The sequence below is a fragment of the Phacochoerus africanus genome, chromosome 4 (genome assembly GCF_016906955.1).
Source record: "Phacochoerus africanus isolate WHEZ1 chromosome 4, ROS_Pafr_v1, whole genome shotgun sequence".
Classification (NCBI taxonomy): Eukaryota; Metazoa; Chordata; class Mammalia; order Artiodactyla; family Suidae; genus Phacochoerus; species Phacochoerus africanus.
Genome location: NC_062547.1, coordinates 83898941 through 83918831, shown reverse-complemented (window position 1 = coordinate 83918831; position 19891 = coordinate 83898941). Strand labels below are relative to the sequence as shown.

Here is a 19891-nt window from a genome sequence, read left to right as displayed (position 1 = left end):
TAGTGTAATGTGCCTTTGTTCATATACTCTATATTTTCATTATAACTTTGTGTTAATGCTGTATTAATTTAGGATTAATAATCTATGAGGTGGAAGAGACCTCAGGTAAGGTCTTCAATATGAGTTTCTTGGCCTGTCCCTCACATTTCAGTGTGCATGAACCTTTATGATAAAAGGTGTTTTTAATTACACTGGCTTTGCCAGTAATGACAGCTCTGTACTACTCAGTACCACTGATGAATGCAGATACTGAAGAAGTAGGATAGTTCTGTAGCTTATTTTTTTAATCATTCAGTTTCATAAACATCTTAAACGCTAAATAGACACAAAAGACCAATTTGTAAAACGAGGCTGTTTTAATTTTTTTTGTAAACAATAAATAGTTTTCTTGATGACAGCAGACTTGAAAGGCTGACTGGTAGGATTCAGAAACATCAGACTAATAGTTTGCTGATGGTGTGTAGTCTTCATTAATTACAAGCAGTTGTCTATATGCAATTGCTGTCAAACCAGTAAGACTGCATTTATGCATCCATCATTTTCAGGATTGTTGGCAACCTGGGCATATTTTCCTAAGGAAAACAAGACAAAAAAGAGGGATGTTAACTAATAAAAATGAACTTTAGTAGTATGCATAAGATTTTATAAAATGAAATCACTCAAGACCAAACTTGAGTTCCAAATACAATTTTTATATAAATACTGTTTTTACAAACGGTGGTCAGCTCCATTCTGTTACTATTTTCTATTAACAAGCTTTTGCAAACTGACCTGAGCACAGCTACATTTCTACACAATGCTTACTGGAAAATGCATCTAAGTATTAAATAAGTTTCAAATCACTCCAACAACCTATTTTAAAATTGTGGTCAGCTAACATGAGTATGTACTAATGACTCAGGAAGATTCAGTCAAGTGGCTATAGTGGGTATTCTTACAAACTTCAAAGTTTAGAAATACGAGTACTAAAAGCAGAAAACTAATGAAAAAAATTAAGATTGCTACATGACTCACATTTTAGGTTTTAATTATTACTGAAATAAGTGTGGCTATGTTGGATGTATGCCTTCCCCCATTCATGGTTAATTTGTATTTTCTTCCAATATTTTTCAGTTATAGTTGTTTAACTTCCCATCTGCTTTCCTCATAATTGCTTTTTAAATAAACAGCATAAAAAATATCTAGCAATGCAGTATACCTTATGTAACTTAAACCAGTAAACTAAGAAGAACTGTATTCACAACTACTTTCTACAAAAATATTCTTCTAAAGATTTAAATTTGATTCACATCAAGTTTAATTACATTAAAATTTGCCATGTACTTTATGTCAGCTTGAAGATTTCTACCTCAGGACTGTAACACCAGCAGCCCCATGTTCAAAAATTTACTTACCCCAAATGACCTTGCCTCCTTGTGTCACAAGGCCCAACTCGCTCACGTTCACCTCAATGACAGTACCTTTGGTGATAACCCCCAGAGTTGTATACAGTGGGGAAGAGGGATTCTTCTTTACCCCAAGTATTGGCAGGCAAAAGGTGGCTTTCAGTTCAGGATGTGTTACATGGGCCTTCTTGAAACGTAAGCCCTGATAAGGCAAATACAAGAACATGTTGAGTTGAAGATGTTAACAGTGATGAATAATTCTTTCTGCTGATCTTTCCCAATCTCCCTACCTTATCCCCTAAAACAGGACTGAATAATGCCTAGATGAACCTTAAGGGATCAAAGGAAATACTTAGAATTAGTTCTACAGACTAAAAATCGGACAGTTATAGGAAAGTATGTGGGGGGAAAACCCCAAACATGGACTCCTGAAAACCGGAACCTAGCTACCTAGCGTCATACTCAGGTTCTCCTCTGTCCGCATGTGCGTACTTACTGAGGACTTCCTGCATGCCAAGCACTATGCAAGAGCTCACCAACTGCGAATTAAACGTGATAACCTGGGAGTTCCTGTGGTGGCTCAGCTGGTTAGGAACCTGACTAGGTTCTCTCACTGGCCTTGCTTGTGGGTTAAAGATCTAGCATTGCCCCAAGCTGCGGTGTAGGTCAAAGATGTAGCTTGGATCTGGTGTTGCTGTGGTGTAAGCTGGCAGCTGTAGCTCCTATCTGACCCAGAGCCTGGGAACTTCCATATGCCACAGGTGTGGCCCTAAAAAGAAAATTAAAAAAAAAAAAAAAAGTCTTGGGAAGATAATCAAATTTGAAAAAAAAAATAAACATACCCTTAACAACTCCCCCTATTTTTTTTTTTTTTAATGCCAAAACAAGGATCAGCAGGTTAGAGGACTTGTTCCCAGGTTAAGCGGCTTGAGGATGGAATCAAATTTATCCTGATTTCAAGTCTTTATATATTTCAGTCACCTTCCATGATGAAAAAGACAACTTCCTTTGTGTTGATGGTTAATACTGGTCTAAAACTGGAGAGCCCAGAGATGTCTCTGTTACAGACCTCTCAGCTTCACCCAGTCACCTAGATACAGTCTTTTGGGGCGTAGCACTTTAGAGGCCACAACACTTTGCAGTCTCTGAAATTTGATTTTTGCCTGTATGGGGGTAGGGGGCAAATAGCAATAACTCAAGTTCTTAGTAACAGAGTCATTAATTAAGTTTATATACTATTTAGAATGCCTTATAGTTCTCAATTAGAAGCATTATCTGCCAAGCTACAGAAAGCCTAGAAGAGCTTAACTAGCATACTCTCTCCTTGTGGAGCTTGGGAAGATTAAGAAAAACGTATTCAGAAGATTATGAATATGAAATCAAAACAAGGGGAGTCCACGATGGAATCCAGAGATGGGTGAACATTTTCTGTAAATGAAGATTTTATTTTAGGCTTTGGAGGCCACATGGTCTTACAAATACTCAAACTCTGGAAAACAGCCATAGACAGTGTGTAAATGAATGGGCATGGCTGTGTTCCAACAGAACTTTGTTTATAGAAGCAAGCTGTTTGACAACATTTTAATCCACTGAAAATTATTCGGTTTGAGAGTGTAACTGCCAACTTTCCCCTCTGATTCTTTGTTTTCCTAAGCAGGCTGATATCCAGTTGAGAGATTAATTCAGTCTGCTTAAAGGGATTCTGCAAAAATCTATCTTCACTTATATTTGGGGAGGTAAGGAGATTGGTTTTTGACCATCACTGCTGTCAACAGAAATTAAAGTCCCATTTTACTGTTATATTCTTTTTTCAGTGATTGCATACTAAGTATTTTCAAAAGCATTAAGATTCTTTCTTTAGTAACCACAATTAAAAAGCAAGAATAGCCTAAAAACATCTTTCAGTTTTAGGAATTTCAGGAAAATGTCAAGTACTTGATCCACTTTAACCCAGGACCTGATATTTTAGCCACTGCACTCTAGCAGGGACTTACCATTGGCCTAATGAATCTTTCATATTTAGGGGGTTTTCGAGTAAAGCCGTCTCCAACAAAGCAGACTTTAGTGACCATCCTCTTCCAGGCTTTCTTCTTTCTCTTTCCCGTTCGAATAACTTTTAATACTTCTGTTTCTCCCTGGGCTCGAACTTTGGGCAGAGGGACTTCCCATTTTCCCTAAAATAGACCACAGTTAAAATTTATATTGTTAGTAAAAGATAGATAATGAGTATACAAAGTCCAATATTTTTTAGTTGTACAAAGTAGCAGATTCCCTATTTTTCTTAACCAAAAAGATTTTGGCTCAATTGTTTTCTAGAGGTGTGCACTGTCTCTTCACAAGCCCCAAATTAGTTCGAACTAGTTAAGTTTACATATGATGAGTACATTAAGTGATTTGCTTAAGCTAAAATCTTAATGCCTTGTTGTGGACAACAAATACCACCTGTAATAAGGCAGTAATTTCTCTAAGCAGTATACATGCTTGCTACTAAATAGTTAACAGTGTAAAACTGGAAGAGTGTCTCCATTTCTTCAATGTATCTTTGTATTTCTGCCATGAATGGATTTTTAGATTATGTTACTAGTAATATAAAATTGTCACCTGCTATTTTGTACCTGCCTAGAATGCAAATTCCGTGGAAAATGTAAGCAGTGCAAGGTAGTGGAAAGATCACTGGAGCTATTATTAAGGTAGAGTTTCTAGAAGCAACTCAGATAGGTGCCTGTGAAAGTGATTTCCAACCTCCTGGACTTCAGCCTTTCCATCTGTAAAATGAAGGCGTTAAGTAGATAACCTCTAAAGTTTCCTTTGATGCTGAAATTCTACCATTCTAATTTTGATAATTACATACCAAAAAACAAGCAATAAGATATTTAAAACCAAATTTGCAGACTAAGTTTTTTAAACTCATGAATATGATACAGCATATTCTGTGGCTACCTAGATTTCTGTCATCCATAGGTGTTTAAAAAGAGTATCTATGTTTTTTCTCTGCTTTTAGCAGAATTTAACTTAATTTCACACCAAGTGCAACCCAGAAGTATTTTCTTTTTCTTTAATCTGAATTTTGAGAGTTCCCTGGTGATCTAGTGGTTAGGATTCCATGCTTTCACACTGTAGCTTGGGTTCAATTTCTGGTCTGGGAACTTGAGATCCTGCATCAAGCCACTGCATGCTACAGCCAAAACAAATAAAAATTGCTCAAGTTTTATCTAAGTCAAAGCACATATGATGCTTTCCACTATCCTACCAGTTATGGCAATGAAGGGCCGAAAAAGTTATCAATATAAAAAGCTGTTTTAAATTTTTTTTTTCTTTTTTCTTGGCTGCGCCCACTGCATATAAAAGTTCCCAGGCCAGAGACTGAATTTGCGATGCAGCTGTGACCTATGCCGCAGCTGTGACCTATGCCACATATGAGGCAACAGTGTATCCTTACTCTACTGCACAGGCCAGTGATCAAACCCATGCCTCAGTAGCAACCTGAGCCACTGCAAAGACAACACTATATCCTTAACCCACTATGCCACAGTGGGAACTCCCTAAATATTTTAAAACTAAAAATGCATGGAATTCTAAAAAAAAAAAAAATTTTTTTTTGGAGTTCCTGCTGTGGCACAATGAGATGGGCTAGCGTCTCTGGAGCACCAGGATGCAGGTTCAATTCCCAGCCCAGCATAGTGGGTTCAGGTTCAGGCTTTGCTGCACTTGCAGTTTAGGCCACAACTGCAGCTTGGATCTGATCCCTGGCCTGGGAATTCCACATGTCCTGGAGTGGCCAAAAAAGAAAAAAATTAAAAAAAATTTCTTTAAGTGCCACTGAATGTTCTGGTGATGAGAAAGCACTTCTTTAAATTATGTAAATATTTTATTAAAAATAAAATTTACAAAGGCTTCAACATCTAAATAATACAAAGAGTTGAACTTCAATTTTCCATTTAACTGAAGAAACAAACCAAGAACCTCAAATTTGAATTTAAATGATTCTCCTAAACAAGAACAACAAAAACAAAGACTTCAATTTTTATGGCTTACCGCTTTCTCTTTTCGTTTTTGTTTAATCATATTAGAAAGTACTTTAGCCCGAGACTGTCCCTCTCTGTCCAGTAGATATGCAGGTACTGCGCCTTGTGGAGTCTTTTCATCATTCTTCTGTTTGGTGTTTCTCTTTTCATGCATCTTAATACTACCAAGAAAGAAAACGATTCAAGATTATCAGTTTTAATAACTTACTCAAGAGACATTAACTTGGTACAACAAATGAATGATCACTTACGTCTTTTTCATTTGTATTTTCTCAGCATGGCGCTGTTTATGGTAGAGCTTAGCTTTCAGACCAATCATCTTTTTTGCCTTCTTTGAACGTTCATGGGCTTCTCGACCTTCCTTCTTCCTCTTTTTCTCATGGTAATCCAAACGATATCCATAGCGCTTACGGTGTAACTCAATATATTCATTTTGTGGCTATAATGATGAAAGAAGTGTTACTTTTTAAAAAGTTAATGACAATTATTCTAAAATATTTTCTCTTGAGCAGCATAAAAAGTATAGAAAGTCCTATGGCATCCACTGTTCACTTGATTAAATTAATCTATTAATCCAATTCGCATGATGTAGGTTACATAAATTTTGATTTTGTTACATAAATTTTGATCCTGGATAGTATGACGCATCAGGATTAACATCTGTAATAACCTCAATGGAAGTTACTGTGAAGGGAACTGTCTGAAATCCAATGGACCACAAATGGGACGATCTGATGCCAGAATCTCTCTTTTCTGAACATCAGTAAACTGGCTTTTCAATACCATCATTTTATTTGAAAATTTAAAATGTTGTTCAGGAGTTCCCGTCGTGGCGCAGTGGTTAACGAATCCGACTAGGAACCATGAGGTTGCGGGTTCGGTCCCTGCCCTTGCTCACTGGGTTAACGATCCAGCGTTGCCGTGAGCTGTGGTGTAGGTTGCAGACGCGGCTTGTATCTGGCGTTGCTGTGGCTCTGGCGTAGGCCGGTGGCTACAGCTCCGAATCAACCCCTAGCCTGGGAACCTCCATATGCTGCGGGAGCGGCCCAAGAAATAGCAACAACAACAACAAAAAAGACAAAAGACCAAAAAAAAAAAAAAAAGTTCAGTTTTACTGAAGCATAATTTACATACATACAATGAAATGTGCCCTTCTGGGGTGTAGGTATAGAGTTATATAAGTTTTGACAAGCTGTACAGCTCTGTATTACCACAATCAAGATTAAAAATATTTCCAACACTCCTAAAATTTCCCTTGTCACTTGGAAATCAGTCCTCTTTTCCCACCTCCAACCTGATACCTATTGTTCTAGTTTTCCTTTTTCCAGAATGAAATGTAAATGGAATCTACAGTACAGACTTTTGCATCTAGTTTCTTTCACTTACCCCAAGGCTTGTCAGATTCCCTCAGGTTGTTGCACGTATCCATACTTCAACCCTTGTTACTGACAAGCAATCATTGGAGGATATACCACCATTTGTTTATTCATTTGTCAACTGATGGATACTTTGGCTGTTCTCAGTTTTTAGTGAATAAATATTTGCACATAAGTCTTTCTACGGACCTATGCAGAACTGTTTTCAAGGTGGCTGTACTATTCTACGTTTCATTAGCAATGTATGGGATCCCTTTTTGCTTTTCAAGTGCCTTTTTAATTTCACAGGCCAATTTTATTTTAAACACACCACCAGAGTCCATTTGTATTTTAAGACTAAAAAAATAAAAGGTGTATACCCGACTCCAGCACGGAGAGTAAGTAACAATCAACAAGGTACTACGTTATCAGGTGTGGTGTTTTCAATATCACCGCTATTTGTACATTTTTACTTCTGTCACATAAACTTCGCAGCAACCGTGAAAAAGGTATGTGGAATGCCATTTTGTAGAGAAAAACATTAAACAGAGAGCAGAAAGAAAGGCTCTGGCAGTCTGCTGTGGCCTGTAAACCTGGCTCTGCAATTCATTAGCTGCTAGAGCTGAAGAGTGATGCGCGATTAAAGCCTACAGTATAGAGGAATCACTAGTCTCCGGCACTGATGGCCACACAACTTTGGGCGAAGCCAGGAATTTAACAGAGTGAAACCTGTCAGGCTCCAAAGTTCGTTTTCTGGTAAATATTCTACTCTAAGCCCTAAAAGTGAAGTTTTCGCTGCACAGAGCGCACCTCAAAGTCCCCCCTCATTCCCTCAGCAGCACCTCACTTCCGCCTCCCACCCCTCACCGCCAGCCCCAGAGCCCCTGGGCCGCGCCACCTCTGACGCTCTAGGCCGCGAGTGCGAGTGCCGGAGGCGACCTCCTTACCATAGTGACGGCCGCCGAGCCACCCGGCGGAGCGGTGGGGACGAGAAGAAGCTCTTAATTTTTGGATCTGAGAGATTCACCAGCCGAGTCCACGCCGGCCGCGACAGGAAAGGGTCGCTTCTAGAAGGACCGACTTCACAGAAAGCACAAAGCAGCCGTTCCGAGCCGTCGTTCTTCAGTGTCAGCTCGAAGGGCGGAAGTTGCTGGCCGGCGGCATTTGGGAGAGGTACCGCCGGAAGTGGTGAAGTGCCACGCCTGTGGAGGCGGAGCAAAGAAGGTTGAGGTTCCATTCACCGGTATCCCCGCGTTCAGGCAGATAGAAGATAGTGACGTGAGGCCTTTGCAGGCGTGAGTGCCACCGGCACCTCTGCTCTCACCAGCCCGGCGGGAAAAAGCGGAACTACGGAATGCGACCGAGTGCCAGGTGTGTACCGGGCCTCTTATTGCTACTCCAGCGTGCCCAGGACTATGCCCCACAGTGGCCACCGGCGACCTTCGAGGATGCTATAGCCAGGAAAATATGAGGACAGCAAGGTCTCGCCCTTATCACTCCCCAGCCCTGTGTCCGCCCACGTGTAGGCCTTTCTCTCTTTTAAGCGAGAGCGACTGATCTTTGCTCTTCTCTATCATGTAATGTGTTCATGATAGAGAAGAATGACGAGGAATGAAAACTTATTGTAGAGGAAAGTAAAATTACTGGGTCTCTACTGTCAGAAAAGACAACGTCCTGTTTTAGGGGATTAATTTCTGAAATCCTGAGGACTTTTGGTGCACAGGACGATGTTGAGTGGATTTGTTTTAAGAAGATCCCTTCTTTTGGGGAGCTGATGGTAGTGGAGAAAACTTGGAAATGTATTTGGCATGAGTAAATATAAGTTCCAAGTGTTATGAAGCACAGAGAAGGAAGTAGTAAATTTGTAGGAAATTAGCAAAGTCTTCTAAGCTGGGTCTTGAAGATCAAATAGAAATTTACCAGGTGTGTGGCATTGTTAATTCCAGGACTGCTTTCAGGCAGTGGTGTCGAGATGTCAGAGCATGGTGTATCTGGGGAATTTTGGTGGGAGTTGCTGGTATAAGGTAGGATACAAGGTTGTGAAGGTAGTTTGGCGCAGATTTATTATATTAAGAAACTTTGCAAGAGTTCCCCCTGTGGTGCAGTGGGTTAGGGACTTGACTGCAGTGTGTGGTGCCCCTCTGGAGCTACGGTTTTATTCCCAGCCAGCCATGTCACTGAGCATGCCCCTGTATCCCCCGTTTATTGTTTTTAGGAAATGGGCCTCATTCAACCTCCATGACTCTCCCCAAGTTCCAAGGGACAGGTTCAGACAGTTGATTATCAGGGAAGGAAAGGGATACAAAGACAAGGAAGGAGCAATCAAGAAACATTAGCCTTGGGGCAGAATCCTGGTTCCCTCTCAAGGGATACACATAATTATATAGGCATCTTATATACCGAAGAGAAAAGTTATATTCCTTCCGCTTTTTTTTAGAAGTGAATACTTTAAAATTGAACAGCTTAAAGTCCTTCATTGTCCTTCTCACTGGCTTGATTGCATTCTGAACACAGTCACCTGTAAGCTAAAGATTAGGCACCCTGAGCACAATTGCCTGTGGGTTAAAAATCATTAGCACGTGGTATTTTTCTGGAACTTTTCCAGTTTTAATCTCTGATCAATATTGCCTTAAAAATTTTTTTGATTGTACTTGATTTACAATGTAAATATGCCCTTTTTGCAAATACCGTTACTTTAGGCAATAACCCAGAAGACCACTATCATGATCCCCTGATGTCAGCTTCGATTCCCTCAAAGAAAGAAAGAATTCATGTCTGCCCCAATCCTGATTCCTATCTGAAAACCTGTTTTTCTCCTTTTTACTATAAAACTCCCCCAAATTCTTCCTAACGGGAGGCATAGTCTTTAGGGCATTAGCCTGCTGTTACCCTCCTTCACTTGGCAAAGCAATAAAGCTGGTTTTTTTTTTCCTCCTTCACCCACAATCCTGACTCCACGTTTCTATTCGCCAATGGCAGACAGAGGCCGAGTTTTGGCAGGAGTCACAGTGGATCGAAGCAGTCACACCTATGCAGCTGTGGCATAGGTCTTAGCAGGGGGCTTGGAGTCAATTTCTGGGTGCAGCCAAAAACAACCAAAAAAACTTTACAGGTTTTTAAGTGGGGAATTGATGAGATGAGGTTATTTAATTGAAAGGTATAGGTCAAATATAGATTAAAACAGTATTTCCCACTTGAGTGATCTGAGTACTACCTTTTTAAGACTGACAGCTTAGGGAGTTCCCGTCGTGGCGCAGTGGTTAACGAATCCGACTAGGAACCATGAGGTTGCCGGTTAGGTCCCTGCCCTTCCTCAGTGGGTTAACGATCTGGCGTTGCCGTGAGCTGTGGTGTAGGTTGCAGACGCGGCTCGGATCCCGCGTTGCTGTGGCTCTGGCGTAGGCCGGGGGCTACAGCTCTGATTCAACCCCTAGCCTGGGAACCTCCATATGCCGTGGAAGCGGCCCAAAGAAATAGCAAAAAGACCAAAAAAAAAAAAAAATACTGACAGCTTAATGTCACCTGTGCTATTAATTAATAGTTTTTCTTAAGTTCATATTTTAATGTAAATAACTTTAACATCATTGTAAGCCACACTTACCTACAGAATCACAGATTTTGTTGGCTGTTTTTTCTAACATTTATTTAGTAAGTGTTTTTTTTGGGGGGGGTCTATAACCTAAAATAATTATAGGTGTTCACTTTGGGAAGCAGCGTTGGAATAAGTTTTAAAAATGTTTAGGAGGAGTTCCCGTCGTGGCGCAGTGGTTAACGAATCAGACGAGGAACCATGAGGTTGCTGGTTCGATCCCTGCCCTTGCTCAGTGGGTTAACGATCTGGCGTTGCCGTGAGCTGTGGTGTAGGTTGCAGACGCGGCTCGGATCCCGCGTTGCTGTGGCTCTGGCATAGGCCGGGGGCTACAGCTCCGATTGGACCCCTAGCCTGGGAACCTCCATATGCCGCGGGAGTGGCCCAAGAAAAGGCAAAAAAAAAAAAAAAAGTTTAGGAGTTCCTGACGTGGCTCAGTGGTTAACGAATCCAACTAAGAACCATGAGGTTGCGGGTTCGATCCCTGCCCTTGCTCAGTGGGTTTAACCATCCGGCGTTGCCGTGAGCTGTGGTGTAGGTCGCAGATGTGGCTCGGATCTTGCATTGCTGTGGCTCTGGCGTAGGCCGGATGCTACAGCTCCGATTCAACCCCTAGCCTGGGAACCTCCATATGCCGTGGGAGTGGCCCAAGAAACGGCAAAAAAAGACCAAAAAAAAAAAAAGTTTGGTCTATAGGAATGCTTCATACTGTTAAAAATGATTCAGAACTTCAGTTTTGTTTATGTGGGTTATAATCAACGTTCAAATATTGGAAATTAAAACATTTTAATTAAAAAAATTTTTTAACAGCTGCACCTGTGGCATATGGCAGTTCCTGAGCCACGGGGCTAATCAGGTATGATCAGAGCTGCAGCTGAGCCCTGTAATGCAGCAACATAGGATCCCAGGTGCATCTGACCTGCTCCGCAGCTTGGGCAATGCTGAGTCCTTACCCCCCTGAGTGAGGTCAAGGACTGAAACCATATCCTCAGAAAAAATGGGTTGGGTCCTTAACCTGATGAGCCATACAGGAACCCCTAAAATGTTTTAGTAGTTCATTAAAAATAATGTATCTATTAAATATTAATGTAAGTAATATAGTTTTATGAAAACTGCCTACATTTTAAAAAATGATTTAGTTTTAAGGGTGTTTTACATTGCTTTACAGTTTTACAAGTATTTTTAATGTCTGCCTTAATAGAAACCAGCTTATGTCTGCTTCTGTATTTAATGTTACTTATTTGTTTTTGGTTGAAGTGTATGAAGAAATAGTGTCTTGCCTAATATCTAAGTCTTTAAGCCACTTTGAGTTTATTTTTGTGCATGGTGTGAGGGTGTGTTCTAGTTTAATTGCTTGACAGGCAGCTGTCCAGTTTTCCCAGCATGACTTGGTAAAGAGACTTTTTTTTCCCCCCCATTTTATATTCTTGCCTCCTTTGTCAAAGATTAATTGACCATAGGTGTCTGGGTTTATTTCTGGGCTCTCTGTTCTGTTCCATTGGTCTGTATGACTGTTTTTGTACCAGTTCCACACTATTTTGATTACTGTGGCCTTGTAATATTGTCTGAAGAATAAATGTCTTTAAACTAAATGTGCCAGACGCTAAGATCATAGAAGAGGACTTGTTGTTGTGTATTTTTTACATGATTTTATTTTTTCCTCATGATAGAAAAATCACTATATACAGATAAACCAAAAAGCTGTACTACGAATGAAAAATTACCAAGTTAACATGTAGATGCTTACCTTTCTATACTTATTTCTCTTATAAATTTTTACATAAAAACATGCTTTTGTTGGTATGCTGTATTTTTGTAATTTCAGTATATCTTTTTCTACAATATATTCATATCTTAATTAAAGTATGTTGAGATGATATGGGACATTTTAAGCTTGAGAACCATATTTCTCATGTTTAGTTTGAGTTTACATTTTCTGAATAATGCATTGACCTTTTGCTGGCTAAAAATACTTTTAAAAAGTAATGCATTTTTACCATATATATTGCATATGCTTTACAAAAGTTTATGCAATACATAAACTTAGTTTTATAAGTTTTTATACTTCTTATGTTTCTTTATTTTTTAATATTTTTTATATTTCTTTTTCAGAGAATAACAGTTGAGAGGGCCAAGATGTCCAACCTGAGGATATTTGCAGTGAATCATAAGAAAATATCCAGCTTGCACATTGACGTAAGCTTTTCTTGTAAAATTACTTGTACTTCAGCAGCGTCAGTTGCCTAACCTCCCTGAAGGCCTTGTATATCTCATATACTAGTATATCAGCCGTTTCTTAATGGGGAGTATGGGAGAACCTATAATCAAATATGCCTTATCCTTTATTAGTCTGTAAATTCATTTTGCTGCTTTAGAATCACCTGTGCAGCATTTTGAGACTCTATTCCATTAGTGGCCCAAGGAGTTACACGCTTTTTCTTCAGTGTTTTCATTTGTGATGCTTTCAGACTACACTCCCTGTGACAGATGATACTGTCTTACCCTGGTCATTATGAAGTGAAAATTTAGATAGTTTGCGTCACTACTCTTAAAATTGTACTTAGGATATGAGTGTTTTATTGGCAGAGACTTCAGTAGCTCATATAGAGTTAATAGAGAAGACATGGTTAGACATTCGGTGACTTAATGAAAGAAAGATGGTGGCAGCCCCAAATCATGGCATACACTTACTCAACAGTTCCAAGTGTATTGGCAGCCATTAAATGTGTCTCTAGTGGTCTAGGGACAAATTGATGGAGAACGTTCAACCTCTATGTGGGAACATTAGGAGAAGATACCTAGGGAACTTATAAAAATGCTAATTCTGGAGTTCTATGGTGCAGTGGGTTAAGGATCTAGCTTTGTCACAGCACCAGCTTGGGTCGGTGCTGTGGCGAGGGTTCGATCCCTGGCCTGGGAACTTCTGCATGCTGCAGGCATGGCCAAAAAAAAAAAAAAAAACAGTTCCTAGTTCCTCCAATATCCCCCTTACTCGTTTCCCAAATGTTTTTACAAAAAGCTTTCCAGTTGATTCTAATGTGTAGCCTCTGTTATAAATCTCAGTGAAAACACCTAATGGTTTCAGAGTTCATGAACTCCACCAGCTCTTAACAGCTTTAAGGGAGAACCCAGGAGTATCCAGGATGAGTGACCTTATTTAACCTCCTGACTCTCTGGAAACTTGAGGGTCTTGATTCTCAAACTGCAGCTATCAGAATCACCTGGGGATGCTCGTTAAAAAAAGATTGTTCGACCCTATCCCTAGAGTTACTGATTCTCTTGTCTGGAACAGGTCCTGAGAACTTGTCTTTCAGATAAGATTCTTATAATGCTAATGCTGTAGGTCTAAGAGAGCCATCATCTAAGGTCAGCTCAAAAGAGCAAATCAGCATTCTCATAGTATAATTTTGTGTCATGCTTATTAAAAGAATTGGAGTTATTACGTTGGGACTACTTTATAGAGATTGAAATTATTTTGTCCTCTGACAAAACATAATTATGATGTTAAAACTATAGTAATAAGTCATGGTAAAATAAATTTAATATCAAGTTTCTTTTTCCCCTCACTAGAATATGTGTTGCTCTAAAATAAGAGTAAATCTAAGAAGATTAAAGCTACATCTGCCTCATGGAAGAAATCATAGTTCCCTACCAGGTACACATGTTAGCTTTTTCTCGTTTACATAAACTGATTGCTTGCTTTCTCCTTTCTCTTTCTCCCTCTCTATCCCTCTCTCATTTGCAAGCATCTCCCTTGTTAGAGGTCTCCAAACATTTTGAAAGTAGTGGCTCCGCTTTGTTTCTTAGCTATTTCCTTGAGATTATTAGGAGTTGGAGTATTCTGATGCTAGGAGGTGATACCAGGAGACTTAAGCTCCTCACCTGCTAGTCATCCTCATGAATGAAAGAAAGGGAAGGGTAAATGGCTTGAGTAGCTGGCTCAAAAGTTTATAGCAGGTGAGTCTACTTGTAGACTGCTCTTGTAAAATGTTGATTTTCCTCATTCATTTCTGGTTTTTATACTAAGGGCCGCACCCGAGGCTTATAGAGGTTAGGGGTCCAATTGGAGCTGTAGCTGCTGGCCTATGCCACAGCCACAGCCACACCAAATCTAAGGCGCATCTGCAGCCTACACCACAGCTCACGGCAACGCCAGATCCTTAACCCACTGGGCGAGGCCAGGGATCAAACCTGCAACCACATGGTTCCTAGTTGGATTTGTTTCCACTACACCACAACGGGAATGCCCTTCCAGGCTGTTTTTAAAGGTGTTGCGTCCTTAGAATTACTGAGGGAAGGTAGGTTCCAAGTTGTACAGAAACATTATCAGCTGATATGAGTATCACTGTTAGCTCTTCGAGGCTTGATGATGTAGAATTATAGGACTATGCTTTTTATTTATTTTCTTGTTTTTGTGTGTGTTTTTTTTAGGGCTGCACCTGCTGCGTGTGGAGGTTCCCAGGCTAGGGGTCGAATCAGAGCGGTAGCTGGCAGCCTATGCCACAGTGATGGCAATGCCAGATCTGAGCCGAGTCTACAACCTACACCACAGCTCATGGCAGCACCAGATCCTTAACCCACTGAGCTGAGTGAGGCCAGGGATCAAAACTGCAACCTCATGGATGCTAGTCAGTTTCACTTTCACTGAGCCATGACGGGAACTCCCCCGGACTGTGCTCTTTAAAATATTTTTTTCGGAGTTCCCATCGTGGCGCAGTGGTTAATGAATCCGACTAGGAACCATGAGGTTGCGGGTTCTGTCCCTGCCCTTGCTCAGTGGGTTAACGATCTGGCGTTGCCGTGAGCTGTGGTGTAGGTCGCAGACGCGGCTCGGATCCTGCGTTGCTGTGGCTCTGGCGTAGGCCGGTGGCCACAGCTCCGATTAGGCCCCTATCCTGGGAACCTCCATATGCCGCAGAAGCGGCCCAAGAAATAGCAAAAACACACACACAAAAAAAAAATTTTTTTTCATTTTGGTTCAAGATCTTAAGATTCTTGTTATAAACATTAATTCCACTTTTATAATTCTATTTAGTTATTATATAATTGTAGAACATGGCAGAGATTGGGGTAAATCTATTTCTAAGACTATCTAGAAAAGAATGTTTAAAAACTTTACCTTGTTTTATTGCCATCCACAGCCTATTATTTAGAGATTGCAAGAAAATAAGTTTTAGGTAAATGAGTTTCATTTAGCTTGAATTTTACCTTAATTGGAATTACACTATTTGCTTAAAATTATTTTAATTTCTTTTGTTTGTAAATTAACGGAAAATTTCTTTAAATTTCACAGTTTAACACTTTTTCCATTAGGTATAATAGGAAATGATGTCAAGTCCCTTCATTCCATCATCAGTCCTCCTATTACTAAGTAAGTACTGTCACTGATACTGTCTTTTCTAGAGGCTGCCATGAAAAGTAAGAGCTTTCTCACAAAGGCTTAGTTCAGCATTTAATGAATGCTCTAATTTCTGTAACCTTCAGTTCTAGCTAATTAACTATAAATAGGTGTTGGTATATATCTTAAAAGCTATTTTCTTGTATCAATTGAGTGCTAAAAATTTTTAATTCAGCAACAGCACATTTTTCATGGATATAAATACAAGATGTTCACAAAATTGTAGTTAGCTCTTTTGTAACTTAGTTGTTTTGTTAGACTAATGTGATAGTGAGGTTTTTCATTTTTCCAGTTTTTACACTATTTTATAAACTATTGAAATAGTAACCAACTTTGAAATTTGCACAACAGATATTTTGGTTTTATAATTTTAGTAATGTTCACAATGTAATATATGTCATCTTTTCCTCTTTTAAACAGAATCCGTAATATTGGAATTATGGCTCATATTGATGCAGGCAAAACTACCACCACAGAAAGAATACTGTATTATTCTGGATACACACGATCACTGGGAGGTTAGAATGATTCCTCCTCTCCCTACCCCACTGCTTCATTAGAGAAAATATTATTGGAAGATAATTTGATTAAGAAGTCAACCTAGGGAGTACCCATGTGGCTCAATGGATTAAGGATCTGGCACTGTCACCGCAGTGGCTGGGGTTGCTGCTATGGTGCACGTTTGATTCCTGGCCTGAGAACTTGTACATGCTGTGGGCGTGGCCAGAAAAAAATGAAGTCAACTTAGGAGTTCCCACTGTGGTACACCGAGTTAATGTTACACAAGTCCCCACTTGTCTCTGGGGTTGCTGGTTTGATCCTCTGCCTGGTGTGGTGGGTTAAGGATCCAGTGTTGCAGCACCTGTGACGTAGGTTATAGATGGGGTTGAATTTATTCCCTAGCCCAGGAACTTCATATGCTGCAGGTGCAGCCAGAAAAGGGGGAAAAAAAAAAATCAATCTAGAAGATCTCAGGTGTGGCATGGAGGCACTGAAATCTAAACCACAACATAAGGTAGTTGCAATACTCATCAAAGAGTCTTTTTAGGTTCAAGTAAACATTCAGACTCACAAAACAGTCTGGGCTACAGTATGTTTGTTTTTGTACCAGTGACAGTCTTTTTTTTTTTTTTTTTTTTTTCCCTTTAGGGCCATACCCACAGCGTATGGAAGTTCCCAGTCTAGGGGTTGAATTGGTGCTACAGCTGCCAGCCTATGCCACAGCCACAGCAATGTGGGATCTCAGCCACGTGTGTGATCTGCACCTAAGCTCAAGGCAACGCCAGATCCTTAACCCACTGAGCGAGGCCAGGGATCGAACCCACATCCTCATGGCTCCTAGGTAGGTTCATCAACTGCTGAGCCACAAAGGGACTCCCCCCAGTCTTGTACCAGTACCACACTGTCTTGATTACTGTAGCTTTGTAATATTGTCTGAAGTCTGGGAAAGTTATGCCTCTTGCGTGGTTTTTGTCCCTCAAGATTGCTTTGTCAATCTTTGTCAATCTTTGTGGGTCTTTTATGGTTCCATATAAATTTTTGGATTGCTTGTTTTAGTTCTGTGAAAAATGTCACGGGTAATTTGATAGAGATTTCGTTGAATCTGTAGATTGCTTTGGGTAGTATGGCCATTTTAATGATACTAATTCTTCTAATCAAGGAACTTGAATATCTTTACATTTCTTTGAATCCTCATTAATTTCCTTGATTAATGTTTTATATTACGGTTTTCAGCATATAAGTCTTTCACCTCCTCAGTCAGGTTTATTCCTAGGTATTTAGTATTTTTGCATGCAATTTTAAAAGGTATTGTATTTTTATATTCCTTTCGTAGTATTTCATTGTTCCCATATATAAATGCAAGATAACTTTTTATCTTGCTACTTGCTGAATTCATCCATCAGGTTGAGTAGTTTTTGTGTGGCGTCCTTAGGGTTTTCTATATATATAGTATGATGTCATCTGCATAGAGTGACAGTTTTACCTCTTCTCTTCCAATTTGGATATCTTTTATTTCTATTTGTCTGATTGCTATGGCTAGGACTTCCAACACTATGTTGAATAAAAGTGGTGAGAGTGGGCATCTTTGTCTTGTTCCAGATATTAGTGGGAAGGCTTTCAGCTTTTCCCCTTTGAGTATTATATTGGCTGTGGGTTTGTCATAAATGGCTTTTATTATGTTAATGTATAGTCCCGCTGTAGCCACTTTGGTAAGAGTTTTTATCATGAATGAATATTAGATTTTGTCAAATGCTTTTCTGCATCTTTTCAGATGACCATATGGTTTTTGGCTTTTCTTTCATTAATGTGATGTATGACATTGATTTACATATGTTGAAACATCTTTGTGAACTTGAGATGAATGCCACTTGGTCCTTGGTGTATGATCTTTTTTACATGTTGTTGGATTTGGTTGGTTACAATGTTGAGAATTTTTGTGTCTATATTCATCAAAGATACTGGCCTATAATTTTCCTTTTTGGTAGTGTCTTTGTCTGGTTTTGGTATGAGTGACGGTAACTTTATAGAATGTCTTTGGAAGTATTCCTTCTTCAACCTATTGGAAAAATTTAAGAAGGATTGGTTTAAGTTCTTTGTGTGTTGGGTAGAATTTGCCTGTGAAGCCATCTGGTCCTGGCCTTTTGTTTGTAGGGAATGTTTTTATCACATACTCAATTTCATTTCTAGTGATCAGTCGGTTCAGTTGATGTGTTTCTTCTAAATTCAGTTTTGGCGGCCTGTGAAGTTGTCCGTTTCTTCTGGGTTGTCAAATGTGTTGACATGTAATTGTTCCTAGTAGTCTCTAATAGGAGAGACTATTGTTTTTTGTTTTTTATTTCTGAAATATCTGTTGAGATTTCTCCTTTTTCATTTCTTATTTTGTTTATTTGAATTCTTTCCTCTTCTTGGTGAGTCTGGCCAGAGGTTGGTTAATTTTGTTTACCCTTTCAAAGACCTAGCTTTTGTTTTTTTAATTTTTTTTAAATCTCTGATTTATTGTTTCTTATCTGATCTTATAATTTCCTTCCTTCTGCTGACTTTAGGTTTTGTTCTTTTTCCAATTCTTTTAGGTCTTAGGTTAAGTTATTGATTTCAGATTTTTCTTCTTTTCTGTGGAAGGCCTGTATCTCTATGAAGTTTCCTCTAAGAACTGCTTTTGGGGCATCCCATAGATTTTTTAATGGTTCTGTTTCCCTTATCATTTGTCTTGAGGTATTTTTTAATGTCTCTTTTGATTTCCTTATTGACCCATTGGTTTTTTAGTAGCATGTTGCTTAGTCTTCATGTAGTCAGTTTCTTCTCATTTCTTTTCCTGTGGTTGATTTCTAGTTTCATGCCATTGTGGTGAAAGAAGTTACCAGAAATAATTCTGTACTCTTAAATTTGTTGAGGTTAGTTTTGTGCCCTAGTATGTGGCCAGTCCTTGAGAATGTTCCACGTGCACTTAAAGAAATTATATTCTGATTTTTTTGGACGTAATGTACTGAAAATGTCAGTTTAACTTTTCCATTGTGTCATTTAGGATCTCCATTGTCTTATTAATTTTCTGTCTAGAGGATCTGTCCTTTGATGTGAGTGAGGTGTTAAAGTCTCCTACTATTACTGTATTCCCATCAATTTATACTTTTATATGTGTTAGTATTTGCTGTATGTATTTGGGTGCACCTATATTAAAGGCATATATATTGACAAGTATAATATCCTCTTTTTGAATGGATCCTTCTATCATTAAATGGTGTCCTTCTTTGTCTTTCTTTAAGGCCTTCATTTTATTTTATTTATTTTATTTTATTTTTTTATATAATTTTTTTATTTTCCCACTGTACAGCAAGGGGATCAGGTTATCCTTACATGTATACATTACAATTACATTTTTTCCCCCACCCTTTCTTCTGTTGCAACATGAGTATCTAGACAAAGTTCTCAATGCTATTCAGCAGGATCTCCTTGTAAATCTATTCTAAGTTGTGTCTGATAAGCCCAAGCTCCCGATCCCTCCCACTCCCTCCCCCTCCCATCAGGCAGCCACAAGTCTCTTCTCCAAGTCCATGATTTTCTTTTCTGAGGAGATGTTCATTTGTGCTGGATATTAGATGCCAGTTATAAGTGATATCATATGGTATTTGTCTTTGTCTTTC

At 39.3% G+C, this 19891-nt stretch overlaps 2 protein-coding genes across 3 annotated transcripts in view; one reads left to right on the top strand and one right to left on the bottom strand.

Annotated features, from left to right (window-relative positions):
• Nucleotides 1–337: 337 nt before the first annotated feature.
• On the bottom strand, nt 338–7846 carry NSA2 (NSA2 ribosome biogenesis factor). Its single transcript, XM_047778102.1, has 6 exons — nt 7713–7846; nt 5662–5849; nt 5421–5571; nt 3380–3559; nt 1395–1587; nt 338–572 (listed from the first exon to the last, which is right to left on the bottom strand). The coding sequence occupies exons 1-6, from the start codon at nt 7713–7715 to the stop codon at nt 505–507; spliced, it is 783 nt and encodes a 260-aa protein (XP_047634058.1). The 5' UTR covers nt 7716–7846; the 3' UTR covers nt 338–504.
• A 98-nt stretch (nt 7847–7944) lies between these two features.
• GFM2 (GTP dependent ribosome recycling factor mitochondrial 2) overlaps nt 7945–19891 on the top strand; it is a 56942-nt gene continuing 44995 nt past the window's right edge. For both annotated transcript variants that reach the window (XM_047778099.1, XM_047778098.1), the window contains exons 1-5: nt 7945–8136; nt 12467–12550; nt 13925–14009; nt 15668–15725; nt 16173–16270. In XM_047778099.1, coding sequence (XP_047634055.1) covers nt 12491–12550; nt 13925–14009; nt 15668–15725; nt 16173–16270 — 301 coding nt within the window. In that variant the 5' untranslated portion in view covers nt 7945–8136; nt 12467–12490. The remainder of the gene's footprint in view (nt 8137–12466; nt 12551–13924; nt 14010–15667; nt 15726–16172; nt 16271–19891) is intronic.

What these genes read in the sequence shown, in the direction of transcription:
- NSA2 (XM_047778102.1), bottom strand. An exon ending in AAAATACAAATGAAAAAGAC is followed by an intron (nt 5,572 to 5,661) that starts GTAAGTGATCAT and finishes CTTTCTTGGTAG; the next exon opens with TATTAAGATGCATGAAAAGA. An exon ending in AAAGATTCATTAGGCCAATG is followed by an intron (nt 1,588 to 3,379) that starts GTAAGTCCCTGC and finishes TTGCCTTATCAG; the next exon opens with GGCTTACGTTTCAAGAAGGC.